The sequence below is a fragment of the Labrus bergylta genome, chromosome 7 (genome assembly GCF_963930695.1).
Source record: "Labrus bergylta chromosome 7, fLabBer1.1, whole genome shotgun sequence".
In the NCBI taxonomy this organism is placed as follows: Eukaryota; Metazoa; Chordata; class Actinopteri; order Labriformes; family Labridae; genus Labrus; species Labrus bergylta.
In genome coordinates this window covers 18,756,647-18,773,444 of record NC_089201.1, presented here as the reverse complement: position 1 = coordinate 18,773,444, position 16,798 = coordinate 18,756,647, and the positions used below count along the sequence as shown (strand labels likewise).

Genomic DNA, 16,798 nt, shown 5'->3' with positions numbered 1-16,798 from the left:
ATTTTTTTTTCAACTTCCTGTCATCCACCGGGTGAAAAGTGAAAGTAAACGAACAGCGAGGAAGATTCCACCTTCACAGAGAAAAAAAAAAACACAACTCTTTTGTTGAGTGAATGTGACCCTGGTACCGGTCGAGCAGAGCACAGCTGAACGGGAGGAGATTCACGGGAAGGAGAAAAGAAAACTCTTCGAGTTTCTCTTCTACTAAAATGAAAGTTACAATGACTGGTTTAGGTTTTGCAATGCCTCGGGAGTGATTCACCTGTGGCTCCCTCCCCTGTGGACAAGGTACAGTGGAGGATATAACAGCTGATTTTACGGGACTGACTTCACATGAAATCTGTCACAGAAACGATCAGCTGATTTCACTTCCCTATGTCCACGGTGAGTTCGCATCAAGTTATTTTGCTTCCATTATTAACTCTGTTCATTTTTAAATGTTTTATGAAACTAAAAAGTTCGTGTAGGTCAGTAGGCTACATTTAAAAAAAAAATACTTACCTCTTTAAATCCCGCAGATGTCTGACTTCAAAACCATCGTTTTCTTTGACTTGGAGACCACTGGATTAGGTAAGAATCACTTTATATCATTACTACTTTGAGTTTTTCTGCTTGTCACCATTTTATTAGTTATAATGTAATTAATGAAGTTAAATATAATCCTACATTTTTGTACTATCTGTGATGAGTGAGTCCGTGACTTTAATCAACATAGCCTAATAAAATCAACCCAAAATCAAATTATCGAAAAAAATATGGACGAAATGTGGGGGGATAAAAATCAATGTTGATTTGTTATTGTTTTTTTAGGTTTGGATTTTTTGATTGGCTGTAATATAGAGTTAAATGCCAATAATTGTATTTCTCAATAAATCTGGTTGAGAAAAGTAAAAAAAAAAAAAATGAAATAAAAAAAAAAAAAAAAAAGTCAAAATTATTGAATCAAAATAAAAGTCTAATGGGGCAGTGGTGGGCAAAATTAAAGGAAAGAAATTCCAGATTGAGGTAAAAACAAAAAACTTGAGGCCATAATGTTTTTCACAATTTTTCAATTTTTTTTATTGGTGTCCAGAACACAGTTACCGATAAATCAACAATAAATGTAATTTTAAGTTTCAGTCAAATTGCGTTACTGAGCTCAGAGAGAAAAATAATTGGGCTAGTGCATCCTTAATAGAATTATTTTCAAAACTTTCAGCCACTTCTTCTTTACTTAATTACAAAGATTTGTTTTTTTAAATAAGATAATATTTCAGTTTAAAGTAAAATAAAATGGAATAACAAGTTGTAAATATGTGTTGTTCAAACACTGCTCAGAACCATTACATCATTTTGTGGACTGTTAACCCACTTAGCTTTTATTTCTTGATTAAAGTGTCCTAACTGTTGCCTTCTTTGGTTGCCATAGCTACACCTGCTATCTAAAGTGTTAACGACCTGATAATATTTTTATCAGTTCAATTGCTGTCCGCAGGCATCAGGTGGAGTCTTTATGTTGATTAGGAGAAACAGACTGCCTTTCATTTTCTAATCTTTTGCTTTCTAATCTTCTCACATGTGCATTATGACTCCCTAATCATCACTTCCAGTTCTCGAGAAATAAAAGCTCACGGTTTAGAAAGAAAAGGGGCGGAGCTGTTTTGTACTTTTAGAATTACACAATTGAGTTCACTTCTGTGTCCGACCACAAACCAGCCTCTGAGACTTCCTGTGGCAGACACGAGGCCTCAGCTACACGACATAATCGAAGGAACATGCTGGACATTTTCTAGAAATGTTCAGGGTTGCATGTGTGAAAACAGCAATGGACAGCTGTCACATTAACTTTTCTAACTATGAAATGGGAGTTCATTTTAACCGTACCAGTAGAAAACCAGCATGGACCAGCTTCATTTATATTTTCTTTTGCCCTTTACGCCATTTAACCCATCCATCTCTGTTCTACTTTCAGACACTACTGTGTGTGACATCATCCAGTTGTCAGCCGTCTGTGGGGAGAGGGTCTTTAATGTCTACACCGTCCCCCGCCGCGAGCTCACTGAGAGCGCCCGAAATGTCACAGGCTTCACCGTCAGTGATGGCGTCCTGTCTCTCAGAGGGAGAACTGTGGACACCATCCCTCTGGTCGAGGCTCTGACCTCCTTCATCGCCTTTCTTCGCTCCTTCCGCCACCCTCTGCTGCTGGCAGCGCACAGTGCCCGGCGGTTTGATGCACCGGTGCTCATGAGAGTGCTGCGACAGATCTCCCTGCGGCAGGAGTTCCTGCAGGTGGTGTCGGGGTTTCTGGACACCTTCCTGCTGAGCAAGAATGTCTATTACGGTTTGGCCAGTTATTCTCAGGTCAATTTGGTCGACCACTTCCTTGGACAGACCTACGACGCCCACAACGCTGTGGAAGACGCCCGGATGCTGCAGAACCTGTTCAACAGTTGGAGCCTTAACAGACGGACTGTCTCGAGGTTCATCTACAACGCGGCGCTTTCATTTTAACAAAGCTACAGAAATCAATCTGACCAAAACAACCAAAATATTTTATTTATGATAAAAAGCATTGTGTTGTCATCATGCACCCTCAGGTGGTTTGACGTGCATATTTTGGATGTTCAGTATAAGAAAACAGGTGATGGTTAAATTATCTTTGGTGTGTTAGGAGAGAAATAATGAATGTCATAACCTAAAAATACAGGCATGTATAATTTTTATTCTGTGAAATGATTTATATTTAGTTTTTAAGCTTTTTTTCTAACTCACTGTAACATGTCTCATCTTCATAACTGTGGTACTCTTTGTGCCTCTGGTGAATTGTTGCACTTTTTTCAAACATAGACAATAAACATCATGTAATTTTTATAACCAACTTGGTGCTTTTTTTTTTTTTTTTTAAAGGTTTATTTCTGGGCTTTTTGTGCCTTTATTTGAGAGATACAGTAGGACAGTGAGTCAGAAATCTGGGATAGAGAGAGAGTGGGCAATGACATGCGGGAATGGAGCCACAGGTCGGATTCAGGCCCGGTCCACCCGCTTGGAGGACCATGGCCTCTTTACATGGGGCATGCACAGTAACCACTACGCTACCAGTGCCCCAGTGCTTTTTTTATTTTTCCAAGAGATAATGTTGCACCAATTTTCAATAACCAGAAAGGAAAAGCAGTGAAAGAGTTGTTTGTTCCCTTTGAAAATGTTGTTTAGGTGTACTGTATGTTGTTTATGCTGTTAGCACAACAAAACTTAAGTGGAAAGCAACATAAGAATCTGTCCTCAAATATTTCAAAAATAAATTTCCCAAAGAGTTCAGCGCGCTTTCAATAAGCTTTGATGAAAATATATTTTAATTAGCCTATTTTCCTGTTAGCCTCATTGTTATAAAAGAGTGGACAATTGGTTATCACAGCTTCATTAAAAATAATGATTAAAACATCAAATCCATTAAACACAAAAATAAGTAAACAAACAAAAAGGAGTCTTTGTTTTTGATACTTAAGAAAAAGGAAATAAGGACACACCTAAAAAATAATTTAAATGTTTCTGAAAATATAAACATTAATAAATTCAGATGAAAAAGGAAGAATTGCACTAAAATACAATAATTTTGGACATAAATATTTTTAAATGAGAGGATCATAATCACAGTATTTTTTTTTTGCTGATAGATTGTATATTGACTTCCTCAAGTATTCCTCTAAATATATAACTTATATTTAGGTGTTTAAGTTGGTCTTCTTCCATCTCGGTAAATATGCGACTAACATTTCTGTTGGATTAAATAAAAAATATACCTTATGCTGACTCAGTATTGTATCCACCTTTTTATTGACTGCTTTCTTGTTGCATTTTGCACTCCTGAAGGGGGCAGCATTGTGCCTGGGAGGCGTGTTTGGTTCATATTTTAGAGGAGAAGAAGAAAGTGTTTGTCTGCGCTTGCGCAATTTTCCTCAGTTGTGTGTCGGTGTCCCGCACACAGTCCAGAGTATTTACCCGGGTGTTTAAAACGACGGACAGAAAGTCAACATGGGATACAAACGACGAGCGAAATACTTTGGTCATTTCCTTTAGTCTGTATTTGTTTCTCTCGTCTATTTTCCTCTTAATTTGTTTTATTTAAATCATTGAGGCGGAGGCGGGATGCAAAACTCAGAACAGTCGCTGGTTTTCTTTGACTTGGAGACAACTGGTCTGGGTGAGATCACCTGTTCACCTGTTCACCTGTCCTGTGCTGTTTAGGACTAAAGCTAATGGTCTATTTAATTTTCAACAAAACGACAACAAATGGTCCCAAAATCCGCATTAATTTGCCTTTATTGATTACTCATTCGCTTTTTGTTGAATGGGTGAAGAGGCCATTAATACCAAACAACATTTTCCTGCTTATGAAATAACAGAAACGTATAAAACCAAATACATGAAGCCTTAATTAATTAACTGATCCAAATTGTCCAAAATAAATTCTCATAAGGGATGTTCACCGTGAGGCCCTTTTACATTTTGGATCAGTGTTTATGCTCTACTTGTGTTGTTGTTTTTTTTATTTCCAGTGAATCAGAACCCTGCGACTCCCACTATATTAATGTCAATGTGTTTTCATTTTTTTGGGGTTTAATTTGATGAATCTCCATTTGAAATCAACACACATTGATATGACAACAATGATCATTTAATATTAGTAATGTTTTAAATTTTGCATCAAAGTAACTCAATTTGTATCATCCAAGAAATGGCAACATGTCCTTTTTTTCTAAATGTTGTTGATATAAATGTTGCTTAACCAAGGGAAGTTCTAAATTTGCTGCTTTAACATTCAGTGTCAGTATCATCTAAAAAAGACAACATTTAAAGCACACGAAGTGAAGCCTTTCCTCTGCATGTTTTTCTACCAGATCAGAGTTGTGAAATCGTCCAGCTGGCTGCGGTGAGCGGAGGTCACTCCCTCAATCTCTACGTCGTCCCTCGATGTCGGATGCAGCGAGGAGCCGCCAAAGTCACCGGCTTCAGGGTTCGCAGACACAGACTGTACCTCCATCGCCAGCTCGTCCTCACCAACTCCCTGAGAGAGGTCCTCGTCTCCTTCATAGCTTTCCTGCAAATGCTCGAACGCCCCCTTGTCGTCGGCCACAACATTCGGCGCTTTGACTGTCGCCTGCTGGCTCGAGCTCTGGACGAACTTGACCTCAGAGCAGAGTTTGACTCTTCGATCTCAGGCTGCGTCGACACTCTGCTGCTGGCTCGGGAGATGCTGAAGGACCGCGACCTCAAGAGTTTTCGACAGGAGAACCTGGTCAGGGAGTTACTGGGTGTGGACTACAAGGCCCATGATGCTTTGGAGGATGTGCGGGCATTACAGGCTCTGTACAGTGTGCTTCAGCCCACACCTGAGTTGATCCACAGGCACAGATTTACTCTGGACACCATGAAAAACAAACCTGCCGTTAAAGCTGCTAAATCCAAAGTGGCCTGTAATCCTCCACAACAGCGCCCTCTGTGGGAGCACTTCAGAAAGACAGTGAAGCTCACAGGAGACAAAGCAGAGGAGCATGAGGAAGAACCTAAAGGATGATAGAACTTTTTCTACATCAGTGACGTACAATGAGATAATTACACAGGCGACTGGCAGCTTGGTGGATAGTAGAACACATAAAACATGACTGAAGAAAAATCACCTCCAACATCCTTTTTAGTGAAGCAAAGAGAAACATAATGAACAAATGTGCAAAAATATGATTCCACCTCAGCTGAATGCAGTACTTACTTTAGGTTGTGATGGCCTTTATTTCTTTTTGGATTTGGATTTGTCAATCTGAGGTCTACGATCTGTAAGTGTCAACCTTTAAAAAAAAAAAAACCTTTAAAAAAAAACAAAAACCCACATGCACTTTAGAGGAAGAGAAGGACGAGGTTGTTGACATCTTGGTCTGTAGCTGCTCTTGTGGTTCATCAAAGGGAACCTTAAGATTACTGTCTGTTGTGTCTTCACTTATAGATGACTGTTATCTGCATAAAGTGCACTTTGTATAAAGCCAACACTTAAACGTCTGTTAATGAAGAGTGAAGATTTCAAGTATGTGTCTCTAACTTCTATAAACAGCAGAACTTGATTTTCAGTCACCACTGGTTGTTACTGGGAATGTTTTTAGTTCTTTTTTTCTGAATTCTCTTCAAGTTTTTGGTGAGCTCTACTGATGTTTTTTTTAAGTTTATGAATGTGTTAATAAATAATGTATATTTGCACAGTGTGTCCAGAATGATTAGACTTAATCGCTGGTTAACGCTTGAGAAACATGAATATTTAAACTTCTAGTTGGGATGGGAGAAGTTGCTGAAATCAACATAAATATATGTACAAAATAATTAATAATCATTAATAATTGGTTAATTACTCTTAAGAACATTAAAATCATCACATTTTCCCCAGCTCAAGTAATCAGGTACTAACACTGATGAAAATCCTGTTCTAAACATTTCTAGACTGTGACCCAATCTAAAGACAACAGGCTCGAAGTTAGACAGAAACCTCAGTCATCCATCTCTTCCATAAACCATTAGTGCTAATTTCACAACAAACGGCACATACACAGTAAGTAACAGAACAAGGCTTTATTAAACCAGTTTCTACTTACACATGTCCTCTTCAGTCTCAGGCTACTTAATCACCAAACTCAAAAATATGACACCATGTCCTCAGTGTGGAAGTACTCAAAAGGAAAAATCCTCACAAAGGTCAATCAAGGTGAAAACATTGTGGCCTTCAGATCAGTGGGCACTCGAAGGACATGAGTTAAAGAGAAACCAAAAAAAAAACAGTGCAAAGTCTTGGAAGAACAGCGTTAAAGTGAAGTAAAACAAGATCAGTAACAAAGGTGTGGTTATCATGTGAGATATTAAAGTGACCTCTTGGAGATTAAGTTGCTCAATAAAACATCTGGAAATATGATTAAAAAAAATAAAGATGTAGGATGATTGTTTTCATTTTCCAAAAATGTAGCTTTTTTAAGGCCTGACTCCCGTCTTGTATCTGTTAATTATCTTCCTTTCAAACAGTCTTTACAACAACAAACATCATAAAGGTTTTAGTGCATCTATAGTAAGGACAAGCATATTGATCGACCTTCATCACTGATACATTAATGACAAAGGAAACAAAGCATCACCAGGGTTGGTTCACTTCACCAAAGTCACTGTCACAGGTCAAGCTCTGCTTTCCTTTCCAAATATTAGAATCAAGATTACATATAAAAGCTGTTACAACAGTGAGACCCACGTCATGATTGTTAGGTTTCAACAGCCCCTGGTATAAACTGGGATATTACACAGACATTTCAAACCAAGCTGAAATAACAGAGTTACACTTGCGTAGCAACATGTTGGAAAGTGGTGACCAGAAAAGATCTCAAAGTGGAGACAAACCACCAACCTCATGATGTCATAATGTACAAAGTGAGACCTTATGATACAGGGTGTCTTCAGGCATCATCTCTCTCACTATAGATGGATCAGTACAAACAATAACACATGCAAAAGTCTGAAACATTTGGCTCCAAATAGTCAGAAATACAGACATGTTGATTCCTTTAATATTATAAAATTGAATGCAGCATTTTCTCACACAACTGTACAGGACGTGAATGTTGCAGGTTGGTTTGCAACGAGCAGCAGAGGCGCTGTTTCAAAGAGATGTTCCAATACCGTTACCTTCTGATTCCAATATCATAACTTCAGTATTGGCTGATACTCAGTACCCCATACCAAAAAATAAATAGCTGTTTACTAACCCTGTGTACAGTATGTTGTAATATTGCTGTACCTGTTTTAAACCTTGCTTCGAGCACTAAAGTACTCAACGCTGAACCAACGTAAACAGGCCTTTAAATTATTTTAAAAAGGGCCCGACCGATTAATCGGCCAGCCCATAATATCTGCCAATATTAGCACATCAAGTGACTATTGGTATCGGATACATTTCTCACGATGTGCACCGATATTACTAGATTTATTCACCAGTCAAAAATCATTTCACTTGAGTTTCATTGTATTACACTAGCAGTTCTCTTTTACCAGCAGAGGGCGCTATATGGATTACAATTAACATTATCACTCTCCAGAGTCTCAAGCGGTGACACATGTATATGCACAGTTACTCTCCAGTTGAGAGACCATCTAGTCTTAATTATATATCTTTTCCGTAAGTGTTTGAAAACTGCATTTGAAGGATATGTGTATATCTCTATCTATCTATCTCTACAGATCGAAGACAGATCTGAGAAAGATATCGGCCGACATATCGGTACCAGATTATTATCTCTCCAATATCGGTATCAGACCAAAAAATCCTGCATTGGTCGTGCCCTAATTATGTGTGACTGGAAACACTGATGGATGACATTTTGCTTGCTATGATTGAAGTTACTGTCTGCAAGCAAAGGCACTGCAGTTGTTTGATAAGTTACCTGAAATCAGGTTCTGTGCCTTTCTAAAACACAAGCTGCCACCTGCAGTTGTAATATTTCATTTTATGTAATGAACATCACTTCATATGTAAAACAAAGTAGATGCCATGCATACAGGTTTCTACCAGTGGCTAATTTGCAGCGACTTGTGTACTTGCAGAATCAACACTTTAGGTAGCATCAGGATCATTTCTAATACTGGGGCTGGTACCGGAACAACTCTTATTTTCTGTCATATAGAAGATAAAGTTTTATAAAGATACATTCCTGGTTCTAATGGTGGCGTGCTGAATGGGATGAAGATAGTAGGTGGCCTTTCTTTGCTTGCTCCTATTTTGTGTTTTTTTTAATGATTTCTACGACTGTTCACTACTTTGAGGAGAAATTTCCAGACTGTTAACATGCACTCGTAACAGTTACATGCAGTAACACTCTCCGGGGGAGGGGGGCGTTGAGATAGATGACCCCCCCCTCCAGTATTACTGCTCTGAGTCAAACATGCACAGGCATCTCAGCATTACACTATATGCTCTCAACGAAGAATGGATGTTTCCCAGAGGTGGGTTTTTAATAGTTCAAGCTTAACTCAAATGATTAAACAGGTCATTGCACCCTGCAGAGAGACAACTGCTGGCTAATATATCAGACATGCTCAGTGGTGCTGTAGTTGCACAAAGCAGTGTTTGGTGGTGAACTGCTCCAGTGTAAACATTTCCCCCACCCTGCTGCAGTCCAGTCTGACTTATCAAGGTTGGTGCAAGTAATTATCATTGTGTCAGACCAGAAGGTAGGAATATTCAGCTGTAAGTGTATTAGGAATAAAATGAAAAATGTCTACAACACTGAAGAGAAACCCTTCAAATAGAAATATTTATCAATTGAGTACAAACTAGACTTTTTTTTTTTTTTTTAGGTGGAGTGATTCTCAGGCTTCTCAGTTATTTTTGAATGATTTTGGGAAAACCCCAAGAATATGTTTGTAGATTAGGTCATCTAGAGCTTCTGATTGTATCTCGTGGTTTGCTTGCTTATCTTGTATATTTTTTGTATCTCCTCTGAGCTGCTCAACAGCTACTTAACAGATGTTATATAGAGAAAGTTTTCTCACCAAGGAACTATTTAATGTAACATTTTCATTCTTAATCCTTAGATTATGAAGGATGTACTCATCCTCCATGTGTTTACAAGATGTTAGTGCACTACTACAGGTAAAAAAGTTAAAACCAGTTTAAATCCAGTGGAAATGAAAAACTGCTTGTTGTTAAAACCTAAGGGACACTGTTGTTTTGGTTGGGGGGGGGGAGCAGTGGGCACAAATGGGCATCAACACTGTCTTAAACCTTGAGTGTACTACCTTCTCACAGAGTGATGCGACCATTGGGCTCACTCCAAAACACAAAGTCGATGTCGCTGAGTCATACCAGAGGGAAACAAACACAGGTGGTCTGAAGGTTTCTCACTCACAGCTACAGGAGGCAGCAGGCCCTGAACATGTTCATCCCTGACTGGGAGGTGATGTGCAGAGCGACGCTCTCGTTAGCTGAAACAAACAGGACGGTGCCGCGTCTCAGTGTGACGTCAGAGAGGGCGGCGGCCGAGGTTGCCGTGGCGTCCCCTTCAATGACCAGAATGATGCTGGCACTGTCGACCGGCGCAACGGTGTACTGCTTCACTGAGGCCGGGACCTGTGGGACAGAATGTCACCCTGTTACAGTGGGTGCATCGTGACTGTAATACACACTTTGATGGTGCTCTCATAAGCAGGAGTTAAGTTATGATGTCACATGAGGCCAAGTTAATGTGGGGTGACTTTATATATGGTGGAAGTGCAAAACAAAATTACAAAGTGTGAAACACTTTTACAAAGCTTGAGACAAATTTACATTTTGAAAAACATTTTTACATTTTATTAAAAAAAAGTTACAAAACCCAAAACACTTTTACAAGCACTGAGACAAATTGACAAGTGTTCTGCCACTTGTAAATGTATTTCAGCACTTGTAAAAGTGTTTCACATCTTGTACATTTGTTTTATAAAATGTAAATGTATTTTGTCCTTGGTAAAAGTGTTTTGGTTTTGAAACTTTGTTTTTCCAAATGTAAATTTGTCTCACACTTTGAAATTTTGTTTTGCACTCCCAGCCTGTGTACACACACACACACACACACACACACACACACACACACACACACACACACACACACACACACACACACACACACACACACACACACACACACACACACACACACACACACACACACACACACACACACACACACACACACACACACACACACACACACACACACACACACACACACACACACACACACACACACACACACACACACACACACACACACACACACACACACACACACACACACACACTCTCTGAGGATTATGGGGATTAACTGAACTGTTTATGCTGCTGTCAAACTTTAAAGCAGATTGAATAGATTTTTTCCTGGCTGTAATGTTGATGTCATAGCAGGAAAACCCACAGTGCAACAGCAGAAGTGCCAAGAGGGTTGACTCATCCAGACAGATTTCACATAATAAAGCTAAGCTTGTTTCTTCTCCACATTAAAACGGCACACCTTTAATTTGAAGTCAGACAAACTTTTAAAAGCTGTAAATGTTTCTTGTTTTTTATTGATTATCAAAGTGACACACTGGAGGAATTTAAAATCCACCAAAGTCCTAAATCTACTATATAAATGTATGGTTTTATCAGGTTGAAGTGAGAAGGGGGTTTCCTACCTGTATCCTCATGACAGTGAAGTCTGGCACTGGGGGGTCGTACAGGGACACAAAGGGGTCTGAGGCATCTTGTTCACACGGGAAGATTTTGGAGCTGGCGGAGGCCGGGGTGTAGCTCAGCATCTCACACAGTGTGTTCACGTCGATGTATTTTGGTGTGAGACCGGCTCTCACTGTGTTGTCTGAGCAGGCCATGCACTCAATACAGTCTGGATTAAAAAAACAGAAGAAGGAACTTTTAAATGGCAAGTATTGGACAAGCAGAGGGTGCGGTTTGCTCTTCTTTAAAGCGCATGTTAAGCACCTCTCTTATCTTTAAGTTCATTTTCAAGTAGATACAGTATGAAGCAAGCAAGTAAAAATTCATAGTAGATTTTGTCCTTTACATGTGTAGGAAGTGTTTAAAAAAATATCATCCTGCTTTCTTTTTAAAATACATCACTCATCGAGAATCTTCACCATGGAAATATTATTTTAAGGCTGTAACGGCAGTGTGCTGTTTATCACTATTCCTCTCACTCTAACCCCGCCACAGTGGTTCAGATATTCACTTCAGTAGGTCTTACAGAGGCATCAGTATTAATTTTAGTCAGTTTAATAACCATCAAATAGCTCCTCACAGGTGCTTTAAATCATCTAATCAACAGTCAACAGTACCATAGAATAGAATAATGTCAGTCTTCTCCTTAAATACTTCCCCACTGACTATCTGTCATAGCACATGAAAGTGTAAAAGTTCAGCTACTCGTGCTGTAGTCAGCCTGGATAAGATGTAGAGTGTTTGAAAAAGTATCATCTCACCTCCATAAATATATGCGTGAGGCTCATTGGCTCCCAGGAACATGGCCTGTCCCGGGTCCAATACCATGTAGTTGAGAAAGTAGATGGAGAAGCAGCCAATGTCTCCGGGGTACTGGGAGTGGAGGCGGAGCAACAGGTCACCATTACTGCTGGATGTGTCCTTTCCAGCTGCCCCTACATGGGTCACAAACACAGCCAGGAGTGTTTTTATGTGAGTAAGACACATTGCAGTAGTTACATGTTGTTGGTAGATTTCAAAAGAAAGTGTCTGACAGGGATGAGGAGAGTCTCTGTGTCTCTGGTACTGAGATGAATGAGCAAATCATTTGAAAAGAGGCAAAAAGCACTGACAAATCTGAACCTAGTGGTTATAATTTACTTCAAATTTCAAAAAGAACTTGTTTCATTACTGCAGAAGCAGAGTGGGAAATTCTGGCACAGCTTCTGGCAAAATAAATGTCCCTACTTTGACAGGCGGCTGTCGTATTTTAACCTGTAAAGACGCTGGCTGTCCTCTGTCGTGGCTTCTCATGACTAATTTTGTGCTTCTGCAAGTTCCACAACTAAGAGGAGTCTTTTTTTAAACTGGTGGATATGTGTTTTAACACCCCTTACGTAAGTGGCCAGTAGTGTAAACTATGATGAAATTAAGCATTGTGTAAACATATTGAGAAACCCTCTCATTGTGTTCCAGATTTTAGCGTGCAACAAAGAAAAGGCTTCACTTCTAAACTCAGACATCTTTTAGTGTTTTGACCCCTCGACTGCTCTCTACTTTTGATTAATGAAAAAACAACTAACGTAGGGAATAAAACTGGAATTTAACTTTGTTTTTCTTTCCTTAGGAGCCTATAACTTACATCCCTCAGCCTCCTTACCCTCCTCAGTGACTCTCTTGACCAGCATGTTGAGCTGATCTACGAACACCTTCTTCTCACAGTTCATCATCCTTGTGAAGCACTTCTTCAGCACTTGGCTCGTTTGAACTGCATTTCCCATGCAGCCTTGCAGCTCGTCCGCCGCCTCATTGCCGACCAGAGCACGAAACTCCGGGACACCTGATGGATACACACACACACACACACACACACACACACGTCTGAATCGGTCTGAATGTATTTTTTTGGGAAACATCTACCATTTAAAGGAAAGCTCTTTTTTTTTTTAAAGATTTATTTTTGGGCTTTTTGTGCCTCTATTGGAGAGAGAGGCCAGTAGACAGAGTCGGAAACCAGGGAGAGAGAGCGGAGAACGACATGTGGGAAAAGGAGCCACAGGCCGGATTCGAAGCCGGGCCGCCCGCCCGGAAGACCACAGTCTCCATACATGGGGCGCGCGCACCAACCACTGCGCCACCAGCGCCCCAAAGGAAAGCTCTTTGTATGATATTCAGTTTTCAACACTGTAAACCACATCTTTGTTCCTTTTAATCTCCATTAACTCTCTAAAGATCAATCCAAAATCCACTAATGTTCCCATGAGACTTACATTTAAGAAAGCCTAGTATCTCCTCCACTGGTCTGAAGCCGCAGAGGCCCTGGAAGCAGGTAAGCGCTATGGCCATCTCTGGCTTGTGGTTGTTGTCTGGATAGTGCTCCGGAAACTGAGCATGGAGACGAGCAGCTAACTCCTGACCAAACCATAATGATTGAAAAGAGAGAGGGTTAACAAAGAGGGCAGGCATAGCGCATAAAGACAAACATAAAACTGTTTTATGCATTGGAAGAAAAAAAAACATGTCCAGTCATTCTCCACTTAACAATAATGATTCATGGTACACAGGATTTGAATGCTGCGTGGGTGCATGTGTACTCACTCTGTTGGGGTGGGCCTGTATGGACAGAGCTGTATTGACAGAGAGGACTTTGAAAAGGAAGGGCAGCTGACCGTGGAAGGTGTCTTTGACCTTGGAGCCCAGGCAGGCGGGGAAGTGGGCGATCCACTGGCCCAGCGTGGTCTGTGCGATCCTGTTGTCTTTAATCTGGGCATCACCTTTAGGGTGGGCACCCATCCACAGCTGGAAAACACGGCAGAGATAACTTTGAATTATTAGTAATACTCAAGATGCAGGATGGGCTTTGTGACTGGAAAACTGAGGAGCTAAAATTCTGATTTAACTAGAAATAAATGTTGAAAAGTCAATTAACATGAACTAATGATCAGTTCTCCCTCCTTTAATCTCTGGTAACAAAGAGCCTGGTGTCAGACATTTACATTTCATCAAATTCTTTAATCTAAAGTGGGTTTTTTTCTCAGTGACAAAGGAGGAATCCTCATCACCACACTGAGTAAATCACTCTGGATAAGAGGGTTACTACCTGAAATGTCAAAGAAGGATTTTGTCTTTCAGGGAATCGCACTTGTTGGTGGACAAACACTAACTGCAGCTACAGGGCTTAAACCATGTAACCAGTAACCTTTTATTAAATAGCAGCTTTTTAAGTGAGCCTATATTTCTGCAAAACAACACACACACGTTTTACACTTTTTATTTCTGCATGATCGTCCCAAACATCTCTTAATCTAAAATTAACCATAACAAAAGTAGAGGTCGACCAACATGTCACAGTTGTGGTCAAAAATGAAGTCACATGCCGTAATGTAGGATTGTGCATCCATGAAGATAACCATGAATGTTCATATGACCAAACCATGACATGTGACATTAATGTGGCTCGCTGTGTGAGAAAATGTCAGCACTGCCATAACTGGAAGTGACGACCTTCATGACAAACCCTGCAGACCTGCTGCTGGAGCTAAATAAGGAAAGACTTGGGACAGGCATGAAGAGAACAAGGCACTCTGCCAAGAAACTGAGGAACAACACCACATTTTATGGCCTGAATAATCTAAAAATAAGGTCAGGATGATGCATCGTTGTACTGGATAGCACAAGTTCTAGATCTAAAGGATGATACAAAGTTGACACCAATTGTCAAGAACCAAAAAAACTGCCACACAAGTGTAGTCCTCTTTATCATCATCACTTATTCATGACTTTAATGTTTTTACTGCTTTTTTCCCCATTTGACAAAACTTGGAAACATAATGTGTCTCAGTTGTGTAATGCAACGTATTTAAAAAAGCACATCCAGTGTTTACAATTTTCAGTTCTGATTAAACTTTGTACACATGGTGGTACACATTTCTGACTAGCCTATTGCTTGATTTCATCTGGAGAGGCTGACTTTCTTTGTTAACATATTTTATGTTTAAGTAAGAGTTAAAATCATCGACTTGAAAACTAGAATGTGTAAAAAAAAAAACTTGTTATTGCATTTAAAAATGTTTCTAGTTTCTGGCAGTAACCTCCAGTAGACTGGTAGAGTAGTGGGGTGTAAGTGTCTGCCTCAAGGGCCAGTCTAATTTGTGATTTGCCTGTATTGACTTTACCTCTGCATAAGGCCTGCCAGCCTCCACGACAGCAAGCGGGTCTCCACCTATGACCAGCTTGGCCACCTCGCTGTCCTGACCAACCTTCCCCCATGCATAGTTTTGCACAGCGCAGGTAAGGGGAAACACTGAGGAGGAAAGAAATCGATTCAATTCTTAAACAAAAAGTGAATACAGACTAATTTCTATACATTTGAATGCCTCCAAAAGCTTTGAATTGTTAAAAAAAAACGTGAATGGTATTTCTTACACAAGCGTACACTCACTGGGTAGATGTGTGTTTAACAATGATTGTGTCAATAAATGTTACATTATCTTAATATTACCCAATAGTATCACAGGAAAGAAAAAAAGGGGAAAGCACACTCTGTTCTCAACACTGCACATAATGATGTGGACTATAATAAACTAGTAGGCCTATATGTATGTTAACAGTAGTAGTTAACAAAAACACCAGTAGCCTATGTTAACATTAGCTGCATAACCAAGGCGTGGCATATCTTGACAGGGATAAATAGTCAAAAAATAGCCTGCCTGGATATATTCCAGCATAATAAAACAGTAAAACAAGGGGGCGCAGATTCCACTGGGGATACATTATTTGGCAGAACACCGGCCAGCTGACGATGCAGCGTTCATTGACAGAAACGCACACAGTAAGCAGGATTACAGCTGAGCCAGGACACCGGTTTGAATAAAATGTTGTTACCCTTAGCTTACGGCTGTAGAGATTTCAAATGTTCGTCAAGAAAGCCAACTGCGTGTTGTTTCAATGAATTGCCCGTATTAACAGTGCTGCTTTAAAACACGACCCGAGTCCCATTGCAACAAACAAAACGCCAGCTGAATTAACAACATGGATGCTGCTCAACAAAGCTTTTCTGCACAGTCCTTACTTCACTATAACCTGTATCCGGTGGAACAACGCTGCACCTCTTTCTAGCCCCGTTTCTTTCGCTAAAACAGATCATTTCAAACAATTAACAGGAGGAGAAAATCTCACTCACCTCTTACTTCCTCCATGGCTTCTGCGTCGGTTGTGAGACCGATGGTGACGTCACGAATCGACGAACAGCTTCGGAGATTTTTTTTTTTTTTTCTATTTTATTTGTTATCATCATTGTTTTCTATATCAGTTGTACCTCGAGTTATAACTTCGTTCCTGGCATTGAATCCTGATGTAATTAACATGTTGTAAATAAAGTAAAAAAAATAAAAATGTGTTAATATCCTACACGGTCTAGATATCTACGATTAAATTGCTTAAATATATTAACTACATAATAGGGGGCAGTTTTTGTTATATCTAACTTCCTTTTAAACTGTAAAGATACTTATATAAGCGCTTATATTTGATGATATTATTATTATTATATTAATAGGCTATTATTATTATTAT

The 16,798-nt window shown here is 39.7% G+C and overlaps 3 protein-coding genes across 4 annotated transcripts; 2 read left to right on the top strand and 1 right to left on the bottom strand.

Annotated features, from left to right (window-relative positions):
* The first annotated feature begins 43 nt into the window (after window positions 1-43).
* plex9.2 (PML-like exon 9.2) lies at window positions 44-2,857 on the top strand. Its single transcript, XM_020660870.3, has 3 exons — window positions 44-384; window positions 519-570; window positions 1,952-2,857. Exons 1-3 carry the CDS (start codon window positions 376-378, stop codon window positions 2,488-2,490), a joined length of 600 nt encoding a protein of 199 aa, XP_020516526.2. The 5' UTR covers window positions 44-375; the 3' UTR covers window positions 2,491-2,857.
* A 1,055-nt stretch (window positions 2,858-3,912) lies between these two features.
* Window positions 3,913-6,222, top strand: LOC136176954 (protein PML-like). Its single transcript, XM_065956968.1, has 2 exons — window positions 3,913-4,177; window positions 4,875-6,222. The coding sequence occupies exons 1-2, from the start codon at window positions 4,123-4,125 to the stop codon at window positions 5,549-5,551; spliced, it is 732 nt and encodes a 243-aa protein (XP_065813040.1). The 5' UTR covers window positions 3,913-4,122; the 3' UTR covers window positions 5,552-6,222.
* A 351-nt stretch (window positions 6,223-6,573) lies between these two features.
* mpi (mannose phosphate isomerase) lies at window positions 6,574-16,449 on the bottom strand. 2 transcript variants are annotated; one of them, XM_020660573.2, is made up of 8 exons: window positions 16,407-16,449; window positions 15,400-15,527; window positions 13,823-14,023; window positions 13,495-13,636; window positions 12,885-13,064; window positions 12,007-12,180; window positions 11,206-11,414; window positions 6,574-10,123 (listed from the first exon to the last, which is right to left on the bottom strand). In XM_020660573.2, exons 1-8 carry the CDS (start codon window positions 16,420-16,422, stop codon window positions 9,905-9,907), a joined length of 1,269 nt encoding a protein of 422 aa, XP_020516229.1. In that variant the 5' UTR covers window positions 16,423-16,449; the 3' UTR covers window positions 6,574-9,904. The 2 variants fall into 2 exon arrangements, with proteins under 2 accessions (XP_020516229.1, XP_029138432.1); XM_029282599.2 differs by lacking the exon at window positions 16,407-16,449 and adding an exon at window positions 16,296-16,314.
* Between the last annotated feature and the right edge of the window lie 349 nt (window positions 16,450-16,798).

Excerpts from the sequence above, each read along its gene's own strand:
- plex9.2 (XM_020660870.3), top strand. Across the intron at positions 571-1,951 it reads CTTGGAGACCACTGGATTAG|ACACTACTGTGTGTGACATC; the intron begins GTAAGAATCACT and ends TTCTACTTTCAG.
- LOC136176954 (XM_065956968.1), top strand. The coding sequence starts at position 4,123 with ATGCAAAACTCAGAACAGTCGCTGGTTTTCTTTGACTTGGAGACAACT. Across the intron at positions 4,178-4,874 it reads CTTGGAGACAACTGGTCTGG|ATCAGAGTTGTGAAATCGTC; the intron begins GTGAGATCACCT and ends TTTTTCTACCAG.
- mpi (XM_020660573.2), bottom strand. Across the intron at positions 13,637-13,822 it reads TACAGGCCCACCCCAACAGA|GAGTTAGCTGCTCGTCTCCA; the intron begins GTGAGTACACAT and ends TGGTTTGGTCAG. Across the intron at positions 12,181-12,884 it reads CAAGAGAGTCACTGAGGAGG|GGGCAGCTGGAAAGGACACA; the intron begins GTAAGGAGGCTG and ends TGACCCATGTAG.